The sequence below is a fragment of the Miscanthus floridulus genome, chromosome 5 (genome assembly GCF_019320115.1).
Source record: "Miscanthus floridulus cultivar M001 chromosome 5, ASM1932011v1, whole genome shotgun sequence".
Taxonomy (NCBI): Eukaryota; Viridiplantae; Streptophyta; class Magnoliopsida; order Poales; family Poaceae; genus Miscanthus; species Miscanthus floridulus.
The window spans coordinates 47198680-47221750 of NC_089584.1; the positions used below are offsets into that span (position 1 = coordinate 47198680).

Sequence of the window (23071 nt, forward strand, 5' to 3'; positions counted from 1 at the left end):
CGGTGAGGGTGATAGCCATAGCTAGCTCCCTCTCTCGGATCGTCATGGGTATGCCTGCAAGCATCGAGGGTGTTGCGTGCGTCACGGTTGCGGCCGAGACGTTGATGCACTGGGACCGCGATGCGCTGCCCACCGCTTTGTGGCACCTGGTGGACCAACGCGTCCCTGCCAGGATGCTCTAAGAGTGTGCACTAGCTAGCGTCGAGCTCGCATCGCTGAGACAACAAGCTCTTGGCCTGCTGCGCCGCTACACGCTCGAGCAGCATGCGAATCTCGCGGTGGGTCTGACGATCCTCGAGCGTTGCGGTGATGTTCTGGCTCGCTCGGACAAAATGAGGGAGGGCTTCATCATTGGTGATGATCCTTCGGTTTACGTCACGGGCCATGGCGTGTGCGCGCCCGCCATCTCCATGGCGCTCAATTTTTCGATCGAGCTTCGCGCATTCCTGCTCGAGCTGGAGCCATGCTTCCTCGATCTCTTGGTGTTGGGCTTTTAGCTGCTCCACCCGCATGCAAATTGGGGCCACTATCTCCCCCTCGGCCTCATTGTCGAGGTTGTTCGCCGGGGTAGCCTCCTCCTCGCGGATGCTTTCAACGTGTCCCTTGGGGGTACCCGTCATGAAGCATTCACGAGAGGGGTGATGGCTTCCCCTGCTGGAGTTAGAGCTAAAGGGCAACTCTGGCTCCTCTGTGAGGAGGTCATGGAAAGATTCTGCCACGTGTTCGATCACCCCCACAAATTCGTCGTTCGTGGGAGGTAGAATCATGTGTTCTACCATAAGGTGGATAATGGTCCCTGCGGCGTTGCGGAGACCGAACAGAAGCACTGTCGGGGCACTCCATATGAGGTGTTCTGGAGAGAGGGGTTCCCCTCCGGCGAGCCACACCATGTTGTTGGCATAAGAGAAGGTGAGACAGCATGGGTCCTCCCTGGACTACTGGGGTCCTAGGGAGACGCTGAGCTGGCGCTCAAGCCTCCCGTAGTCGAGGCCGATGGAGGAGAAAGGTTGGATGGCGGCGTGAGCTAATGCCAACTCTCCTCCCACCGTGATGATGAAGTTTAGGTCCCCAAAGCGCACGTGTGCGCTCGAGACCCAACTGATACCGTGGCTAGCCATCCGTGGCCTAATGTTAATGTCGGAACGCGTAAAGGTCCCCTACCTGGCGTGCCAACTGTCGATGTTTCGAGTAAACACCAACGAGTAAATTTGTATTATTGCACGTTTGACCCGGATGGTGTGCTGAAAAGACACAAGGTTTATACTGGTTCGGGCATAATGTCCCTACGTCCAGTTCGTGGCTGTTGCTCGTGTTATTAGCACTGAAAAGTTTGTAGTATGGGTTACAAACGGCCGAGAGAGGAAAAGGACCCAAGTCTCTGATGGAAATGTCGAATGGGTGCTGAGAGCTTGGTCGTTGTTTAGCTGTGTGTGATGTGATGCATGGTGTGTTGAAATCGATCCCTTTGGTGGGGTGCCCTGCTTTCCCTTTTATAGGCCAAGAGGGAGCAGGGATTACAGATGGGAGAAAGAAGAAAAATTAGAGGCAAAGGAGGTCCTTCAAAGATGCCGGATCTTCCTTTTCCTCTGTGCGAGCCCCGCTGACATGGCAGGTGGTGCCAGGGATAGCTCCACGCTGGGTGCATGTCCGCTGATCCTGATAGGGCCGTGTTGGGCATCTGTCCGCTAATGATGCCATGTCCTGGTATTGTCAGCAAGTTGCCACGTCCCATCCTGCCCCGGCGGGCTGCGCGGCGGACCAGGGTACTGACCCGCGACCCTATGGGGAGCAGACGGTGCAGTGACCGTACGTCCGTTACTGTAGGTGATGCGAGTTTCCTCCTGAACCATAGTGGTTGTCGTGTGCTTCTGTCAGGATCCGTGTCCGAGGGCAAATGGTGGCGTCCACAACACTGTAAGACAAATGTCGTCGTCTACAACACTATTTGGACTCTGACATGCCTGGAAGGTCTCAAAGCGCCCTTCTGGTCATATCTTGACGGTACTTTTCTACATACGTGCAGGGTATGGTTCTCAGTATTGCGGTTGACTTGAGTGCCCTGCCTTATCTGCGTATGTAGTTATAAAGGAGCAGCGTGCAGACGTCGGGCGAGGTGGAGCCAGTCCTCGGACGTCGAGCGAGGCGGAGCCAGCCCTTGGACATCGGTCGAGGCGGAGCCAGCCCCCAGACGTCGAGCGAGGCGGAGCCAGCCCCCAGACATCGGGCGAGGCGGAACCAGCCCTCGGGGGTTGAGCGAGACGGAGTCTGCCCTCAGACGTCGGGCGAGGCGGAGCCAGCCCTCGGGGGTCGGGCGAGACGGAGTTTGCCCTCAGACGTCGGGCGAGGTGAAGCCAGCCCCCAGACGTCGGGCGAGGCGGAGCCAGCCCTCGGGAGTCAGCCTGAGGCGGAGTCAACCCTCAAGGGTCGGGCGAGACGGGGCCTGCGGCCATAGCGCCCACCGAGGCGTAGCCAACCCTCAAGGGTCAGACGAGGCAGGGCCCATGGTCTCGGTGGACAGACGAGAAGTGACCCGGCAAGCGATGTAGCCGCGCTCATGATCGCGTGGATGAATCAATGTTGACGGTCGTTAGCTCCTCCTCTTCAGGTACCTTAATATTGGTCTCCGACAACGCTCGCATTCTCGTTGGTTGTGGGTTGATTTGCAACCCCTAGACGTGCTAGCCCTCCTGATGTGTGATTTGGGTCATCCCGAACGTGAACACACATTTGGCGTACCTTCGTGTAACCGCAAGAAAGATGTACCGTGTTGATCACAGTGAATCACTTAAGAGCACGTACTAATCAGCATCCATGCCAACATCGACCATAGGTGGATACAATACAAAACAACAGAATAACACACGGCGAAAATAAGAAAAGTGAGATCGAGAACCACACCAGATCGAGATGTATACTAGCAGACACCACATGATAAGAAAGAAAAGAAGTCCTTCGCACACAAATACTACATGACACAAAGCACTGATAACCATTAACCAGGACACAACACGTAGGAGAGTGAAGTGGACAGCCAGACGCCGCAAGAACAAGCCAGACTCGCTTATGCCACTAGCAACAACACTCTTCTCCATGGCTGCTGGTCGCTCTACTGCTTGCTGCTCACGCAATCACAAAGTTACACAGGCCCTGATTGATCGGATTGGGTCACCAAGAGCTCGTTGCTCGGCACCCACATTTATATGCGCCATTGCTCGTCTTTAGTTGCACGGATGAAAGTTTGAGACGCTGAGCAGAGCTACTGGCGCACTGTCCAAGCCTTGATGGAGGAGCAGCAGCTTATGGGCCATGGCTTAATGGGCGGGGCATGTTCGGCTGCGTAGCCTCGCTGAAAAGTGGACCCGCCACATGGTTCTTTTGCAGCAGGGCCCACATGTCCGTGGCAGTAATTGAACCGGCTACAAAGGACAGGGGTGCATGGACCATCAGCCTATTCGGGAGGCCATAAACGATCGTGGATTATTTACTACTGGCTGGTTTAATATGAGAGAAAAACACTGTTCCCGGCTAGAAATTTACGATCGTTAACGAGCAAGCGAACAGGCTGCATGGATGCCACCTTACCTAGACAGTACAGTTATGGCCCCGTTCGGCTTACTTTAAATCCGGCTTGTTCGACTTCTTTTTTCAGTCGAAACAGTATTTTTCTCTCAAAACATTTCAGTTAAAACAGTGTTTTCTAGCCAAGTTTCAACAAGCCAAATGGGGCCATATGTCTTAACCTTTGCTTAAGGCCTGTTTGGAACGGAGGATTTTCAAAGTTTCTATTTCTGTGTTTAGAAATCCTTCTATAGTTTTCTACTCTTCTTTCGGTTCTATTCCAGCGTTTTCACTATTCCTTTATTTTGCGTTCCCCGTTTCAAACAGGCCCTTAAACATAAAGCCAAGGCTTCACCCCAGCTTAAAACGACAAAATCAGTGGTAGCGCAGCGCTCTGATGCTGCCCAAGCACTGGCCTGGGTGGCTCCGAAACTGGCTAAGACCTTGTTTAGATTGAGGATAGAAATCAGTATGTGATACTGTAGCACTTTCGTTTGTATTTGATAATTATTGTTCAATCATAGCCTAACTAGACTCAAAAGATTCGTCTCCCTTCATGTATGTATCCAAAGATTTAATGTGATGGATAGAATAAAAAAACTTAAAATCTAAACAAGGCCTAATATCAAGGGGATGCAGTGCAAATGCAAGCCGAGGGAATGAGGTTTCAGAGTGCAGTAAAGCCTACCTTTAACCGTAGCTACCCAACAACCCACATTTAACGCACCAGAATCCTATCCGTCCCAGGTCTGCAGCGAATCAGGTAGAGTAATAAAGCTAGAATTCAAGGCGCCCCTCAGCTTGGTTGGCAGAGCAGGCCAATGGCCAATCGACAGGCGTAGCGATGTGCCTAACAACAAGACAGGCTATATAGTACACTACAGTAAAATACCGATACAAGTTCTCCAACATATACTCCATTTTTATCGGTCTATTTATTATTTCAGCTTTTATCGGACTTTCATCGAAAACAAAGAAATGAAGCGTCAAGCAGACACGTAAAGGATGTGCTGTCTCAAGAGAGAAAGATCAAGCAAGATTTGAAGCTTTCATACAAACTAAGTGCACACAATGTATTTCCTGTACAGTCTGATATGGCCTACAATCCCCCCCCCCCCCCCCCCCCCCCCCCCCCCCCCCCAAAACCCACCACCCACCCACACACAGCAAAATGAAACACCAACTATAACCAGGCTCCACCACAAAATTCAACTCAACAGACGGGAAGAGAGAAACTACCAAAACTTCACAATGAGAGATGGTCACCAGTACTCCAGTACTGGTGAAGCATCTAGTGGCACATTTTGAGGAATCCATCTTCAGTTCCAACCACAAACAACCTTGACAAAGGAAGCACAGCAATAGTTGAAAGGACAGATAGGTTTTTGTGTTTCACGCCTCTGTCAGCCGAATACAAGTTCTGAAGTGCAAGCTGCTGATGTCCAATCTGCTTAAAAATAAATGGAAATCACTTTCATGAGAGCCAATTAGATTTCCATCTCATATAGTTTATAAAAATTGCTAAATTGGAGTTACACTACTGCTGGAACTTGGAAGCAGTAAATTCTTTCAAGATTGAACAATGTTGCCTGTCACGAAAAGGAAGGTCTTACTTCACTTGCTGGTCTCGATAGGGAAGTTAGTGCAATTTTGTTCCTTGAAATTGATACCACGTCCTGACCCCACACAGAGAAGTTGGAAATGCCGTCTGAATGACTTCTGAAAATGTTTGACTGTGTTGCCAGATTCCTATCACATTTTCCCACCAAAAAAAATATATATATGAACATGCAAGCCAGAAGGCATACAAGGAATCCATATCATCCAATCTTGAAGAGCAGTGTGTCGATGTGTGTTGTGTGCCATTTAAGTTCAGGAATCCATCAGATTACTAACTAATGTTGCTACAGTACAACCTGGGAAGGTGTTCATCTAAAACAATTCCAAAAAAGAAAATAGTAGAAGACAATAGCCCCAGCATTTTTATCTATGTCAATCCCCGTATACATTAACAATATAAAAAAGCTACATCCCAATAGGTCAATTGACGGAGTTATTTGCATCAACAAAATAATACCTTCTGAGGTCCCACACTCGAAGAGTCTTGTCAAGGGAACTTGATACAATTAAGTGATCATCTGGCGCTGCCAGCTATAAGCATAAATGCGAATAGAAAACAAAAAAAATCAGAACAGAAAATGTCAAAGTAATCAAAGCTTTCTTTTACCATTCTGCGGTAGAGGGCTAGGAGTGCATTAGCATACCTTTGTAATGTGTCCATCATGTGCTCGCCAAACTGCAATGATGTTCCCACTACGCTTATCAAGCAATCGACAATATCCAGAACTTAAACCTGCTGCTATCCAGGATGAACCCATTGGGCTTCCTTTCCTAAGCTTGTTTGAGCCACACGAGCAAATAGCTGACACAAGTGATGAGAAAGATATTTCAGCCGTATCGCTTTTCCATAAATGTAGCTTCTGATCCCGAGATATGTCAATAAATCTGCAAGAACTCAACCAATGTGCAAGGAAATAATTAATAGAAAAACAAATACACTACAATGTGCAACGAACTAATTCAGGCTACTTATCAAGAACAAATACAGTAAAATAACGAGATTTGGAGAGAAAGGAATTATGCTCTCAGCTTCATATCACTATCCTTCTAGAAAAACACTACAATGCTCGCAAACTCCTGCTCCCTGCGTTCCAAATTATAAGTCACTTTGGTTTTATACTAAGTTAAACTTCTCTAACTTTGACCAAGTCTATCCTTGGAGGTAGATGGCCATGTCCAAGCTCAAGTTGTTCATGCACATACAAACCGCTTCTGGAGTTCTGGTTCTGTGATTAGTGGTGGACAGTGGAGGCTTAGACTTCTCCACCTGTAGATAAAATCCACAGCCTTCTCATTTGCTCATTGCAGAGTTTTTTTTAACGCAATGGCAGGAGCTCTGCCTTTCAATTAAGTAGGGGAGAATAAGAGTTTATGTACAAGCAAAATAGACACCCCCGAAAAGAGGTGGGGATAAAACAAAGGAACACTCTCAATAGGAGATAAAGGAGTGTGTGTGTGTGTGTGCGGGGGGGGGGGGGGGGGGGGGGGGGGGGGGGGGGGGGGTCAGCTGCTAGGCATGAGCTAATGCTCTTTTCCTCTGCTCTGTCTTCCTTAATTCTTGCAGCCACCTGTAGCACTGTTTCTGAGCCGTTGTTGAAAATTCTCCTGTTACGCTCTTTCCAAATGGTCTCTTTGTAGAGTTTGAGCAGGTGATTCCTACCGCCCTTTGAGTACTATAGAAACGCTCAAGGCATCTTGCATTTGTTCCTAGGTCCTAGGGAGCCTGGTCCCAAATTGCTATAGCACCTCTCATATTTGGTCCCCGTATGAGATGAGTCTGTATGGGGACCATTTTTTTCTCTTAGCGCAGCTCTCCTGCGTTTTCTAACAAAAAGTGAGCGCCAAAACCAGAAATACTCCTTCCCCAAAGAAGTGGAGGGCCTCTTTACAGGCCTATGGGAGTTAAATCATATTGAGCTCCCTAAACCAAAAACGCCGGAAGAAACTTCCAAATTCAATGAGCCAATTTTTTGCCACTTCCATCGCATCTTGGGTCATATGCTCAAGAATTGCTTTGTGGTCAAGAACATCGTACAAAAGCTCCTAGATGAAGGCACCATAGGTGCTGATCCCCTTAAAAACATGAAGAAGGGGAAGAAAATGGCTGCATCAAATGTCAAAAAATGTACCAAATTAGTTTCTTTCAATCCACCGTGCAACATGTCTTTAGACTGCACTTATTTGGTAGAGTAGATGTCAGTATAAATTTCTATAAACATGGTCAAACTTAGAGAAGTTTGACTTAGGATAAAGCCAAAGTGTCTAATTATTTGGAATGGAGGAAGTATTGCATATCACTACCTAACCAGTTCAAGTAAATTTTCTCCCCATTTTGTTATGTCTTTGCCGAAGGGCAGGCCTGGTGCAGTGGTGAGAGCTGTCTCACTGAGTCACCAGGTCGTGGGTTCGAAGCAGCCTCTCCGTAGATTTTGCGGGAGAAAAGCTTGTCTCGGTTTATCCCTTCCCCAGACCCCACTCATGTGGGAGCCTCCGGCACTGGGTCTGGCCCCTTTTTTTTGTTATGTCTTTGCCAGTGTATTTATGGGCATTGCATCCTGTCAGGTCCTGCTGGGTGCTGGCCATACAAGCCTTCCCCAGTCAAAGAGTAGGAAAGATATTTTCCTCAACATATATCCATAGGACATAATCAAACAAATAAAAAAACTGATGACACAAGATTAATACCTGATTGAACCATTTCCCATACCAGCAACAAGTATACCCTCAGATTCCATATAATGCATAGTCGTATATAAACTACCACGAAATGCATTTGACAATATTCCACCTGAGAGTGCATCCTGATTAAGCATGTTTGCCTGCTCAATAGATGGGGTTTGGAGTGGAAAAGTTGTAGATGACTCAGCATGAGCTGCAATGAGCTTTCCAGTCTGCCCATTCCATATATGGATAGTGCCATCACAAGAAGCCACTCTGCCAGTAATTGACAGGATACAGATGGAATTGACAACCTAGATAAATGAGTTTATTAAAAAAAATGGAGAGCAAACTGGTTGCACTTAAAATATTTCATTAAAAAATTACAAAGAGTGGACGATTATTTCAAACATAAAACACATGAAAGAGAGATCAAGCAGCACAAGTCAAAATCACTACCACAGAATATTAACCACACATTTTATACTGTTTGACTTTCTCTTAAATGAAGTAAAGTGTAATATATTAGAATTAGAAATTTTATTGAATATATTTGAGCATGTTTGATGGCCTCTTTTCCTAATCTATAAATTCTCCATCACCTGGGTGTAATGGTTACAAACAAGTGGAAACAATTCAATCCATGTAGATTGGGAACTCTTTAACTTCATCTTTTATGTTTGTTATTTCAATTTGGCGGTTATGAATGTAAAATCAGATCATGTTAAATCAGACAGAAGTATTAAATTAGACAATGATAGTCTTTGACACCCTAAAGCCTACCATTTCCTATCCTCACCAAACCTCCTAGTACTAAAGTTTGTCATGGGCATACTTCAGATTGCCCTAAACCCAAGCAGCGTGACCGCCGATGGCTGGCGGCCATACCATCAGATCAGGGGTAGAGGCGATACAAGGAACCTTGCTATTTCTTGATTAATCAGAAGAGGTGACCAGTTACTGAGCAAAAGCCATAACCATAACCTCTTAGGTTTCAGTTTCTAGTTCCAAAAGGTTTATAAATACTGCTTGTTGTCCTAGTTATTTTAACTATATGGTGGTTCAACCAGGAAGAACTGAAACGGAAGAAGCCTGGGTCCATCATCACAGCGGACAGTAAAAAGTTCTGGAGGGCTCAAGTTACCCCTTAGACCACCTGGATTTAATGGTGGAACCCACAAACAATTTGGTCTTTGGAACATATCATGTTTTAAACAAATTTCCAACTGCTACTTTACAAAGTAAAAAATCAAAGTTTTTCTATAGATACAAAACAAAATCATCCATCATAAAAGCAGAGAGAAAATAATCTTATTAAAACTCACAGTAAAACAACTGACCTCTTCATGCCCATAATAACCTGATGTGCAGCTCATGTTTGGCAATTCCCACCTCTGGATACTTCCTTTAAAACCAGGACCAACTCCTCCTGTAAAAACTGTGCACTCATCATCATGGACTGCTAATGAACGCAGAGCACCAGGGTGAGCACGGGCTGAGTAAAGGATAGAAGCTTTAATCTTCCAAGGTAGTTCATCCCTCATACCACCGCCACGACCAAGAAATTCTGGAACACCCCAACTACTATCAGGGGTGGGGAACCAAAACCATGGTTGATTACCAGAACTTGAAGTAAACAAGTTGTCACTAGATGTCTCATTCTCAAGGTTAGAAGCTGCAGTGTTCCGACCAATTTTTTTAGTGGTTTCTGATTGTGGCATGGACCAACCTACCCCATTGAAAAGCAGTTTGGTTGGAACAAACTCTGATGACATATAGTTGCCAGGCTGAAACCTTTGACCTTTCATATTTTTAGCATTCTTAGAACAATCACCAGAAGGCTCCCACTAAACAAAAGCACAGATGAAAATAAGGTAAAAGAGCATGATAAGAATACTATCTTAACAATTGATAGCATAAAGAAAAAAAATGCAGATTGCAGAATTATGTACCTTCCAATTGTACAACCTTTGAAGTGCTTGCTCCAAAAGAAACCATGTTGAGCAAGACTCTCGGAGCTTCTCTATCCCAACAAGTGATGCCAAAAAAGGATATAGCAACAGCCTACAATTATTTACTTTATTAGAAATATATGTATATAAAACCATTTATAACAAAACACAGAAAAGCTTTTTTGACTTACAAAAGATCAATTCTGGATTCCACTTTAATTGGCTCACTTTTGTTTCCATCAGAACTTTTAATTCCTTTTGTAGGATGGTTAAGACCAGATGAATCATGAGAAAAGGCTAGTTCAGCAAAAAGCTCCTTTAGTTGTGGCAAAACATATATAAAAGTGTTTTCTGGTCCAATTCGTTGACAAAGGTCAATGAGCGCTGTAGCAGCCACCTAATCAACAAAGCAGTTTTGATAGTGAAAAAGCTTCAGTTGTACAAGTAAAAATAATAGAAAAGACTAAAAAAAGGTAATTTCAATTACTTGAATCACACGAAGATCCAAAGGAATCTGCATAAGAACTTTTATATAATGACAGGCTTGGTCCTGCAGATGCAGTAGAAATACAATGGGGTAATGAATACATAAATAAATACTATATATGCAATTAAGGATGAAAATGGATACAATTAAAAATAATGCATGCATTATTTAGAAGAGGAACATTGGCACTTAAGCATTTCAATTGACTAATATACAAATTTTGACATTAAGTTTTTAAGGTCAACATCAAAATTCACAATCAAGGAACACTTAAGCATTTAAATCAATGCAGGAATTTGATAACATCACAGATGATATTACCAAACACTACTAAAATGATGCATCTGCACGACCAAGATCAGATATACATTGATGATATGATATTTTGTTCAAAAATTATTGGAATTCTGTAATGAATTGATTTGAACTGTGACCTAATTCTGTATTTATTTCTGATAGACAATAGCCTAACAGGCTTTGATTCCTTGAATGAGTTTACAGAAGAGATTACATATAAAAAGAGAGGAGGAGGGTGACCCAAAGGGCCAGCCGAGTCCCAAGAGGCCAGCCGAACCCCAAGGGGCCAGCTGGGCATTAACTCAGCACAGCTAGCTAGGAGATTACACAAGTAACTAGGTGATTAAAAGTAAATAACAATTAATTCTAACACCCCCCGCAGTCAAATCGTCGGTGGAGCGAACGTTTAGACTGGAGCGAAAATCCATGAAGACAGAGGAAGGGAGCCCCTTGATGAAGACATCGGCGAATTGCGATGTGGTGGGCACATGAAGAACCCGGACTGCACCTATGGCGACACGTTCACGGACGAAGTGAAGGTCGATTTCCACGTGCTTGGTGCGCTGATGTTGAACGGGGTTGGTGGAGAGGTAGCAGGCACTGACATTGTCGCAGTAGATGAGGCATGCGGAGTCCAGGGGATGGTGAAGTTCCTGGAGCAGTTGCCGCAGCCAAGTGGCTTCAGCGACGCCGTTGGCAACAGCCCGGTACTCTGCCTCGGCGCTGGACCGGGAGACAGTGGGCTGCCGCTTGGAGGACCAGGAGACCAGGCTGCCTCCGAGGAAGACGGCGTAGCCGGAGGTGGAGCGGCGGGTGTCCGGGCAGCCGGCCCAATCAGCGTCGGTGTAGACACGGAGCTGTGTTGGGGCTGTTCGGGGAATGACCAGACCATGGCTGAGGGTGCCCTGAAGATAGCGAAGGATCCGCTTGGCAGCGACAAGGTGAGTTTCCCGCGGATCATGCATATGAAGGCACACTTGTTGGACGGCATAGGCAATGTCGGGCCTGGTGAAGGTGAGGTACTGGAGGGCACCCACAAGGCTGCGATAAGCAGTGGGATCAGCAACAGACGGGCCGGCATCAGCTGGTACCTTTGCACAAGTGTCAACTGGAGTGGAGCAAGGCTTGCAGTCACTCATGCCATGGCAAGCAAGTATGTCCAGAGTGTACTGACGCTGTGAAAGGAGAACAGAATCCCTGTGGCGCTGAACTGCAACGCCAAGGAAGTGATGTAGGGGTCCAAGATCTTTCATGGCGAACTCCTTTTTCAGAGCAGCAATGACACGGTGAAGGAGTTGCTGAGATGAAGCCGTAAGGACAATGTCATCCACATATAAGAGCAAGTAGACTGTCTCGGTGCCACGGCTGAATATGAAGAGAGATGTGTCTGACTTGGCTTCAGTGAACCCTAGAGAGATCAGAAAGGAGGCAAAGCGGCTGTACCAGGCCCGCGAGGCTTGCTTCAAGCCGTAGAGGGATTTGTTGAGTCTACAGACATGATCTGGAAGTGCAGGATCAGCGAACCCAGTAGGCTGAGAGCAGTATACTATTTATGAAAGAGTCCCGTGGAGGAAAGCGTTCTTCACGTCAAGTTGATGAATCGGCCAATCCCTGGAGTGTGCCACCGTGATGACTGTCCGAACAGTGGCTGGCTTGACAACCGGGCTGAAAGTTTCATCATAATCAACACCGGGGCGTTGAGTGAATCCCCGAAGTACCCAACGAGCCTTGTATCTCTCCAATGAGCCATCGGCATGGAACTTGTGTTTGAAAATCCATTTTCCAGTAACAACATTGGCCTTGGTGGGGTGCGGGACGAGGTCCCAGGTGTGGTTGTCCTGAAGAGCCGCATATTCATCTTCCATGGCCTGGCGCCAATGAGGATCAGCAAGGGCATCTCGACAGGACCGCGGTAGGGGAGACAAGGCCTCGGTATGCAAGGCGAGGCGAGGCTGCCGGTAGCATGTTTTTCCACGGGTCGCCATGCCGTGGGAGTTGGCGACCGGCGGAATGGAAACAGCACCAGCAGGAACCGGAGGATCGCTCTTGACATAGCGAGGTGGAGAGGGGACCATGCTGGAACGTCGAGGAGGCGCTCCTGCCGGGCGCTCGGGTGGCGGGGCAGGAGCAGGAGCACGCCTGCTGTAGACATGAATAATAGGCGGCTTCTGAGGCGCAATAACCGGGGGGGGGGGAGCGCGCCGGCTGTAGACGTGGACGACGGGTGGAGCCGGCGCCTGTATAGGGGGCGCCTGTACAGAGGACGCCGGGGACCCCCGGGACATAGCCGGTGGTGCCGGGGTGGAGGGCGCTGGCAGCACCAGGGCCCCGGACGCCGGCGTGCCTGCGCATGCCAAAGATGGTGCCAGAGGCACCAACTGGAAGGGGGCAGTAGCGCCGGGTGTACCTGCAGGAAGGGGAGACACTGGAATGGTGTCGTCGTCAGTTAGAAAATCAAGTTCCTGCTGAGGAGGGGATGGCCGGCTGAGGGAAAAAAGGAAACGTTGTTTCGTCGAAAACAACGTGGCGAGAAATGATGACGCGGTTGGTGTTGAGGTTGAGGCACCGATAGCCCTTGTGATCCGGTGAATAACCAAGGAAAGCACAGAGGGTGGAGCGGGGGGCAAGCTTGTGAGGAGTGGTGGCAGAAAGGTTGGGGTAGCATGTGCACCCGAAGGCACGAAGATCATGATAGGAGGGGAGGGTGCCATGGAGGGCGAAAAAGGGGGTGCTCATGTTTAGAGTTTTGGTGGGAAGGCGATTGATGAGATAGGTGGCAGTGGCTAGAGCATCAGCCTAGTAAGAGGGGGGCATGGAAGCTTGGAAGAGGAGGGTACGTGTGATGTTATTGACGGTGCGGATCATGCGCTCGGCTTTCCCGTTTTGCTGGGAAGTATAGGGGCACGACATGCGGAGAGTGATGCCGTGAGCAAGAAAGAAAGCACGAGAGGCGGAGTTGTCAAACTCGCGACCGTTGTCACATTGGACTGATTTAATGGTGCAGCCGAATTGGGTAGACACATGAGCGAAGAAATTAGAAATCGTGGGGAATGTATCGGACTTAGCGCGAAGGGGAAAAGTCCAGAGGAAATGAGAGCAATCATCAAGAATAACTAAATAATATTTGAAACCAGAGACACTAACAACAGGAGATGTCCACAGGTCACAATGGATTAAATCAAAATTCTTGGTTGCTCTAGATAGCGAAATAGAAAAAGGGAGACGAATATGACGCCCAAGCTGACAGGTGTGGCAGAGGGAGTCATCTTCAGGCTTGATGCAGACAATGGGGGAGGACTGCGCAAGGGACTGAAGAGTGGCCTTGCCGGGGTGACCGAGGCGCCTGTGCCAGGTAGTTGGTGAAGGAGTGGCGACAAGGGCGCAGGAGCCAGTGGTGGATGAAGGGAGCTGAAGAGTGCACAGAAACACCAAGAGGGTCAAACTCGACAGAAACACAATTGTCAGTAGTGAATTTTCGAACCGAAAGGAGATTTCTGATAATGTCGGAGCTACAAGGACATTGTCGAGGCGAAAGGGTCTAGGAAGGACAGAATAGCCGGTGCCAATAACAGGGAGGGTGGCCCCGTTGCCTACGACAATGGAGGGAAAGGAAGAGAATGGTGTAGCAGTGACCATACCAGGGTTGGCGGTGATGTGGGAGGAGGCGCCCGAGTTGATCACCCAATCCGAGGAACTCGGTGGTGGGGTGAGGGAGACGGTGCTGAAGGCGCTAGCGAGACCCTCGGGCGTCCAGGGCGCCCAAGCAGGAGGTGCCTGAGGGGGCTGCGGGTAGTAGGACCCGGAAGCCGGTGGTGGAGCGAAGTATGCCGGTGGCACGCCGGCCACCAGAGCCTGCTGCAGAGGTGCAAGCTGGACTGCGCGTGGTGGAGGGCCACGGGCGCCGCCGACGGTGGACCCTGGCCACATGTGGATAGAGCCGGTCCAGGGGTTGAGCAGCGAGGGCCACTGTGGTGTGGCTGGTGCAGTCCCGCCCGGTGCACTGCTGTGGGAGCCGCCAGAGCCACGCCCGCCGCCGCGGCGTCGGCCGCGGTTGCCACTGGATTGCTGTCCAGCAGCAGCCTGATGGCCAGCAGTGGCCTGATGATAGCGTGGAGGCGCAGGCGAGGACGAAGTGGGCGGCCTGATGGAGGGCGCGGCGACGAGAGCCGAAGGAGAGGCAGAGGGCGTCCCCATGTTGAGCTCGGCCAAACGGAGGTCAGCACGAACATCGGCGAAGGGCGGGAACAGCCTCTGGCGGGTGACGAGCTGGGAGATGAACTGAAAACGTTCATTGAGACCCCGTAGAACGTTCAGCACCAGAGTTCGGTCCTGGATGGGCTCGCCGAGGTCGGCGAGGGCATCCGCCATGCTCTTCATTTTGCGGCAGTAGTCATCGATGGAGAGGGCACCTTGGCAGAGAGTGCGAAACTCGGCGTCGAGGAGCATGGCGCGGGACTCGCGATTGTTGAGGAACTGTTGTTCAATCCCGAGCCATGCTGTCCGGGCGGTGAGGCCATCGTGCTCATGGATGACGTCCAGGAGGTCGGCAGAGATGGTGTTGAAAAGCCAAGAGAGGACGACGCAGTCCATGCATGACCACGCCGGATCGTAGGGGCGGGAGTCATCACTAAGGACGTGATCCTTCAAGGCGAAACGGCCGAGGATGAGGAGGACGTAGCCACGCCACTTGGAGTAGTTGGAGGATTGAAGATCAAGAACGATAGGGATGAGGTTCTTGATGTTCTGGACGGCAGCAGCTTGAGTGTGGAGGTGGGCGATGCCCACTGCTTCAGAGGAGGCGGAGTGGACGTCGTCATCCTCAGGATCGGCGTCGTCGTCCGGATGCTCGGGGCGGAGGCGATCCCGGAGGGCCGCGGCCTGCTGCTCCAGGGTATCTGCCTGAGCGCGCTCTTTGTCAAGAGCAGCAGCAGCGGCGCGGACACGCTCCTGGGCGGCGGCTGCGGACTTGAGAAGGGCAGCTTCTTCCTCGAGCTGCTGGCTACGCTCTGTGTTGGTGGAGCGCAAAGAGGAGGCCTTATCCTCCAGGCACTTGGCAGCAGAGAGGGCTTCGTCGCGGAGCTTGGTCGCGGTAGCCATGGCGGAGGAGCTGGAGGTGGCCATGGGCGCGCGCAGCAGCCTGGGGTGGGTGGAGTGGGAGCGGAAGCAGAAGGATCGATGGTTTAGTCTGATACCATGATAGACAATAGCCTAACAGGCTTTGATTCCTTGAATGAGTTTACAGAAGAGATTACATATAAAAAGAGAGGAGGAGGGTGACCCAAAGGGCCAGCCGAGTCTCAAGAGGCCAGCCGAACCCCAAGGGGCCAGCTGGGCATTAACTCAGCACAGCTAGCTAGGAGATTACACAAGTAACTAGGTGATTAAAAGTAAATAGCAATTAATTCTAACAATTTCTATAACAAACAAAAGAAGAAATACTATCAATTGATCAAAAAGGTAAGTAAAATCTTGTTGGAATCTGGTAGTCTTTAAATTTACGCTTAAAGTCAGTGCCACCTGAAATTGATTTCAACTTAGTTTAAAGAATATGGTTTCCAGTTTCATTCAACTTCAATCCAATAAGCTATCTATTTCCACTCCTTCTAATGTTTGTTCGCTTAGCTGTGTTTTTGCCAGTAAAGTACCTGAAGAAGCTCCTTAATAACAGTTTTGACAGGAAGAACCGACACAAGACCTTCCAAGGCAGATAAGCTATCAATCAGTGCGAAAGAATTCCAACTATGCTGTGGCTCAGGCTTACTCATCTTAGACGAATCGATACAAGAGAATATGACATTCCAAAGCAACGGAAGAATTTGCTTTACAACAAAATTTTCTCCAAGAAGTCCACCTATAATTACAAGGTTAAGAAGTGATCACTTCGCAAATAATTTCAACATAACGAGAAAGCATTAGGTGGTTACCAATCCTAACCAAAGTATCGATTCCATCAGCACATAATCCTTTGCCAAAACAGTGAATTAGTGGTAAAATCGTCTGGAGAAAGTGGAGACATCCATCAGTGATGCATAGTATTATGATGGTATACCAATAAAACTTTCTACTTAGACTTGCCTGATGAATGGTAATTGGTATTCCTAGTTCCTCACTTGAGACGATCAGAACAGTGGATGCAGCAGAGGCGATGATCTTGTTAGGTGAACTGCATAAGTTTGAGATCACCAAAGGATGTATCTTTTCAATATAAGTTTGTTTTCCCAATTTATTCCACAAATCCCGAATAAAAGAGTCTTGAAGGAGGGCAACCTTCAGATGTGAATATTCTGGTGCCTGTAGCAACCACCATCAGGCAAAACTCATCAGAAAGAAGAAACATTATTATGTTCCATAATCCAAAACTTTGACAAAATAAAATAAAATAAAACACATGTGAATATCTTTCCTACTGGTATATCTTAACTGGCCTGTAAGATCTTCTGAATGATGTGCAGAACAAGGTCTTTAGTTGCTTGGATAGTCAAGCTCCTTAGGAATTCTTTAAGCAGAGACAAGGCTGATTCGGTATCAACATCTGACAAAGATGATGAAACAAGAGACAGGCAGTAAGGTGCGCACATTTCAGCAGCAAATTCTCCCATAGCTTTGAGTGCCCCTTCATTTGCAAGCTTAGCAGCATACTTGATTCGCTCTCTAGATGTACACAAAACTTGAAGTGGAGCAAGAAACAAATATGCAGATCGAACTGATGGAGGAAAGTATGATGACTCCAAAAGGTGCTTTGCTGATGGCCTCCTGCAAGAGATCACCAAATCAGTATCAAAAACAGTTGTCTTTGAATTCCATCAAAACATCATCAAAGTGGTGGGATATGAACTATAAACATCAGACTTCATTGCTGAAGTTACCTTTTCCATTCCCTCTGTATGCATGACTCAACAAGAAGTGCGACATGAGAAGGCAGGCCTTGAAGTGCTCCGGGCATTACCCCAATTTCTTTGTATGCAGATAGCAAGGCATTGTCAAAAAGTGGTTTTTGCATATAGATTTCTGCCAGAATGCACCCAATAGAAAATACATCATTTGCATGGCGTTCGTTTTCTGAATTAGACTTTTGATTCCATAGCAGCAGTTCTTGATAACCCATATGGGAATTATCATCAGACTCAAAGCATTCTAGAAAGGAACCAAGATCAAAGTTAGGTGCTGCTGGCAATGCATTGTTATGCTGCAATATCTTATCTGCATTTTGGTTTTTGGGATACTTGTCTGAAGAGAAACAAATTGAAAGATCGGCATCAGCATCAGCATAATCATAGACTGGATTCAACTGGTATTCAAGCTCTGCAAACAAAGTTGCTTTCTCAAATTCCTCCAAACAGCCAATTTCTGAAAGCATATTTTGAGATCCACAGCCATTTAACACTGCATCAGTTGTTGCACCGCTTCGTTTGCCAGAGCATCTAACACAAGAGTCCATTTTGTTGTGGTAGACTGCATGAGGGGTGCTAACAAGGCGCTTAGGATGAGGCCTTGTAAAAAGCTGATGTCGGCCAATTGATTTTGGCCTAGATGGATCACTAGAGGGCAACATGACATTTTTTGCTTCAACAGATGCCTCTCCAGAAAGTTTATAGCCAAATGTTATGTCAATCCAGTGATGCAGTTGTTGCGAGACTCGATCGCTCTCTAATGCATCCCTGTGAAGACAAATGAAATCTTCTGCAGATGTTACCCAGGAAGGTAATGCCAAATCACTCATTTCAGAATGAAGAGAGGCGAAAATCCGAGGATCACTATAAAATTCAGGAATGCATTCATCAGGAGTCCATTGATAAAGCCTTTGCATACTAGACGGGTATTCATTGGGCTCATAGACGGAACGCACGGCTGACCTCAAGATGGTCTTAGGTAACCTCCTTGCTTTGTAACTGCAGACAGCTAGCTCTGAGAGACACTCGTCAGAAACATGATGTGGAACTTCAGATGATGAATACGTAAAATCCAACTGTTCATCACCTTTTGCCAACCGCCATTTACTTTTGGTCAGGTCTCTCCAACCATTATCAGAACTTTCATCAGGCATCACTGTGAAATCTATTACCCAAGGCATCACAGTGTGAAAAGCTGGATCGCCCCATCTTCTACCAGCTAACTTGTTTAAGACAAGAAGGTATTCATAATTGGTCAGTTCACCTTTCCACCATTGCTTAAAGTGAGAATGCCAATCTAACGATGATTGCAGTTTGAAACCAGTATAAATGGCTTTTGAGGAACAGTCCTCCATAAAACAACATGAATTAGATGAACATTTACGATCAGCAAAACCCCAACTGTGTTTTACAGGGCAGGTATCACTTATGCTCAGGTAAGGCCATAAGGAATCTGACATTAAGATCTTTAATGGCCTTAGATTGCCATGATGAACTCCTAAATCATGAAGGTATGCCAAAGCAGATATTATCTGGTAGACAAGAAATCTAATATGCCAATCTGAGCAGAAGGCCTCTGGACTGTGGTGCATAATGTTTTCCAAAGTGTATGGGGCCTTTGGTTGTAACATGTAGCAACAATCAGATGTTTCTAGAACACCTAACACTGGTAAGATGTTGGGATGCCTCACACAGCCAGAAGAATGCAAGTCATCGAATGCTGAAAATCCAACAAAGCTGAGGAAATCTAAACCAGCAGATCCACTAATTTTGTTTTCAGATAACAGATTTAGTGAATTAATCACATACTCTTCAGTTGATGAGGTCAGATAACCTTTAATAAGCTCTCTAACCTCTGAAGTCTGGCCTATGTTAAGATAGCAAGCAGGAGTTAATTTGGTAATCGTTCTTATGGCCAGTGGTTGCTTACAGGGGCCAGAGGAACTTTTGCGATCTTCAATGCATTCTATACAAGATGAGGAATCTGACTGCTCAGTATATTGGTTATCACCAGTATATATAGTTTGCTCTGCCTGGGGATCTTTATGAATGCCATTCTCCAAGGAACTGGTGTCACTGTAGGGAATGAAAATGTGGAGAAATCCGTACATGTTGATACATCAATTTTGGAGCCTTTGAAGATAATATAATCCTCAGGTAAGAGAGTTACCATTGTTGGCTATTAAAAGGCACTTTGCCACCATATAGGCCCACTAAAACAAAACTGGAGATATGCTGCCTGCAACATATACAACACCACTTCTGCGTAAGATTTAGTGCAAAGATGAAGGAAAAGGAAGCCACATTAAATTGGAAAACAGGTAGATTCAAAAGAACCACTGACTGCAACCGACTGTGATAAATACAAAGTGCATGGAGGTGCAAATGGTTTACCATTTTTCACTATGGTTTTCTTTTACAGGTGAGTAATTGTTATATGAAAAACTAAGAAATTATGTTCATCTGACTAATTTGGCTGTTTTCTATGAATCAGAATTTCTGTCGTACATTTGGTGGCTGTCAAACTGGGATGACCCTACATGGCTGTGATTGTATTCCAAGGTCCAACTAAACAAGAGTTTGAAGCAGCATTGACAGGATAACTTGTAAATTGACCAGCTACAGTTCAGTTGGAGGTTTACAATTATATATGGTTTGAAGCATAGAGCTCACTGTAGTTGAAGTTGCACTGAAGCACATTTCGGCTACTTGCCTGACTCAGAAGGAGTACGTTGTGACATCATAACAATTTAACATCATACATGGATACATTTGAGAGGAACAATTTTGTCATAACGGCATCTACCCTATTGCAATAGTATCCAGGCAAGTCTCACTAAGTAAAGCCATACCTCCCATTACTTTCCTCGTCTCCATCAGACGCTATCTGCAGCGAAGAGGAAACGAGGATTAAGACAAAGGTATAACCAATAGCTCTTGTAAAGGAAGCAAGGGTTTATGCAGAGGAATGGAAGCCCAATAAATTCTGCTTCCAACCGCGCTTGAACGGACGGGAATAGGAACGATTTTGAGAGCGCATGCCGACCAGAGCGCCCATGGATCAAGAGGTGGGAACCGATGCGGACCTGAACGACGGCGGAGGCGGCGAAGGGGAGCGGTGAGTCGGAGAGGCCGTGGACGAAGGAGAGGCCGGATCCGGCGAGGTCGCGTAGGACAAGGCGCCCCAGGCAGTCCGGGCACGCCGCAGCGGCCCCCTCCGGCGAGCAGCCCATCGCCGGCGGCCAGGCTGGATCGGAGGAGCCGGCGCCAAACTCGTGCAGCTGCGACGAAACAAAAGGAAGGCTCTTTGGTATGGACCCGTCCGGTCCAGAGGTGCGGGGCGTCGAGGACCTGAGCGGCCAGCGGCGTGAGTGAACTGGTCTGGCTCGACCAAATCCACCGGGTCGGACTCAGACCCGCTGGCTCTCTCCTGTTCTGAGTTCTGACTATGAAGCAGGGACCAGGGAGCAACTGCACCGCTGCGGCGATCCAACGGCGTCCAGCCAGTCACCCGGCTGTGTGACGTGATGGCCGTATGAGGCCCAGAAGCTGCGCCGGTTCTACTGTTAGCATCGATCAATATAGTAAGGAAGAGTAGCAACTAGCAAGCAAGGGAGAGACACCAGGTCTGCTTGGCTCCTTCGCCCGAAAACTGTTACGCCTTGCTCAGCGAGGATAGGAAAATGACAGCGTTTGTTTGGTTCTCCTACTTAAGACATTTCGCGGACCATGCAAGCAAGATCTGGCTTCCTTCCTCTAGGGTCCAGTTTAGTTGCAAAAAAATTTACAAAATTTTTCAAGATTCCCCGTCACATCGAATCTTTGGACGCATGCATGAAGCATTAAATATAAATAAAAAATAAAACTAATTACATAGACGAAATTTACGAGACGAATCTTTTAAGCCTAATTAGACTATGATTGGACACTAATTACCAAATAATAATGAAAAGTGCTACAGTGCATTTTGCAGAAATTTTCGCCATCTAAACAGGCCCTAGGAGAGCCAAATCAGCTCACCTGGCCGACCGAGCATCTCGTTGCTCGTGCAGGCGCAGCAAGGCGAGGCGAGCAGACTACGCAGATAGTGTGTAGTTTGTTATAAATTTATTGATGCTTTAACCCTCTCACACTCCAGCTCTCTTATACTCATGATACGTGGGCTCTGCTCAATTCGTGTACGTAGACAACTTCACAGCCACTTGCTATCAGTAACGCGGACATTGGGCCGATGGACAAGCGTGCACATAGGCAACTTCGCACCCACTCTTCCTTGGTTGATGGCGAAGTGAGCCAAGCCACTTCGATCTTCAATCTCTGTCTTCGTGTGTTGAGCGAAGTGGTGAAGGTGCCTTCGCCTTCTTTCCTTGCTTCTTCCAACTTAAGGTACTCCTATATACAAGCGCTGTGAAGGAAAAATCATTAGCCAAACTCCGAAGTCTTAGGGGCTGTGTTGTCTGAGGCTAAATCCCTAACTGATAGGGAGCAGGCTTATCTGTTTGGATCTCTTACCTAACCACCTGGGGACCTTTGCGAGCGAGCTTTTCCTTGCTGGGCTGAGAGAGCCGAATCGACTCTCCCGGCTAGACAAGGTGCTCGTGCTTCATGTAAGTTAGGCGAGGCTAGGCTAGACTAGCTACTCTGAGAAGCAAACAAAAAATGTGTTGGTGATGCCACCCCTAACACCACCATAGTAGACTTCTTCACAATAAGAGGCCTACCATCATAAGAATTACATGCGCCTTAACGTAGGGCAAACACAACTCATATATAGATATACGAGTTTACAGCATATTTAGTTTGGAATCAGAAAAATCAACCGTGGTAGATGTTGAATGGGCCGATGGGGTTCGGGCGGGCACGACACGTCGTGCCTACCGGGCCATGCCGAGGCGAGCACCGTGCTTGAACTACGGCCCAAGCACGACCTGCTGGGCCATTTATCGGGCCGGGCCGGCCTGAGAAGCACGGGCAATCCAGCGTGTCGGGCCACCTCAGGCCCACGATGAAGCGCGAGCAGCCAGAGAGAGGGGGAAGGGGAGGAAGCATGAGCCGCCGGAGTGGAGGCGGGGAGGGGGCGTCCGTGTGGGGGCGCGGCATCGGCGCCCGTGCGCGAGGGCCGAGGGTAGGGAGGGGCGTCCCACGCGACACCGGCCTTAATGCCGCCCACAGCTCCATGAGCTATGCCCACCGGAGCAGCTGGGCCACGGACGACGCAGTGGGGCCACCGGAGTAGCCCGCGTGGCTCCCGCGCTGCCGCCACGCTGCCGCTGCACCACAGCCCCGCCACCGCACCACCGCGCAGCCGCCTCCCACCATGGCACCATAGATCTGCGTGCCAACAGGCCGGATTCGGTCAAGGGGACGACATATTCGGGCATGGCTGGTGACGGATTCAGAGAGAGAGAGGAGGGAGGAGAAGGGCCGAAGGGGGAAGACCCAACCGGCCTTGAGCTCCGGCGGCGGCGGGGGATGAGAGCGTTGGGAGGCTCGGAGGCGGGGGAGGAGTGGAGGCTAGCGACTCGGGGAGGGAGCGAGGGCCGAGGGGCTGCGGCTGCATGGCTGCCCGTGCTTTTTCTCGGGAGGGGTGTTAGGGTTAGCCGGCACCA

At 48.2% G+C, this 23071-nt stretch overlaps 2 protein-coding genes across 2 annotated transcripts; both read right to left on the minus strand.

Moving 5' to 3' along the window:
* Positions 1–4709: 4709 nt before the first annotated feature.
* On the minus strand, positions 4710–20795 carry LOC136449918 (protein GFS12). Its single transcript, XM_066450147.1, has 17 exons — positions 20549–20795; positions 20315–20349; positions 19633–19701; positions 17439–19538; positions 16998–17325; positions 16648–16863; positions 16497–16569; positions 16218–16423; positions 10276–10338; positions 9980–10185; positions 9789–9900; positions 9177–9683; positions 7864–8150; positions 5823–6063; positions 5636–5709; positions 5172–5307; positions 4710–5005 (listed from the first exon to the last, which is right to left on the minus strand). Exons 1-17 carry the CDS (start codon positions 20693–20695, stop codon positions 4850–4852), a joined length of 4956 nt encoding a protein of 1651 aa, XP_066306244.1. The 5' UTR covers positions 20696–20795; the 3' UTR covers positions 4710–4849.
* On the minus strand, positions 10908–15693 carry LOC136451181 (uncharacterized). Its single transcript, XM_066451931.1, has 3 exons — positions 13818–15693; positions 12291–12916; positions 10908–12104 (listed from the first exon to the last, which is right to left on the minus strand). Exons 1-3 carry the CDS (start codon positions 15691–15693, stop codon positions 10908–10910), a joined length of 3699 nt encoding a protein of 1232 aa, XP_066308028.1.
* Positions 20796–23071: the final 2276 nt, after the last annotated feature.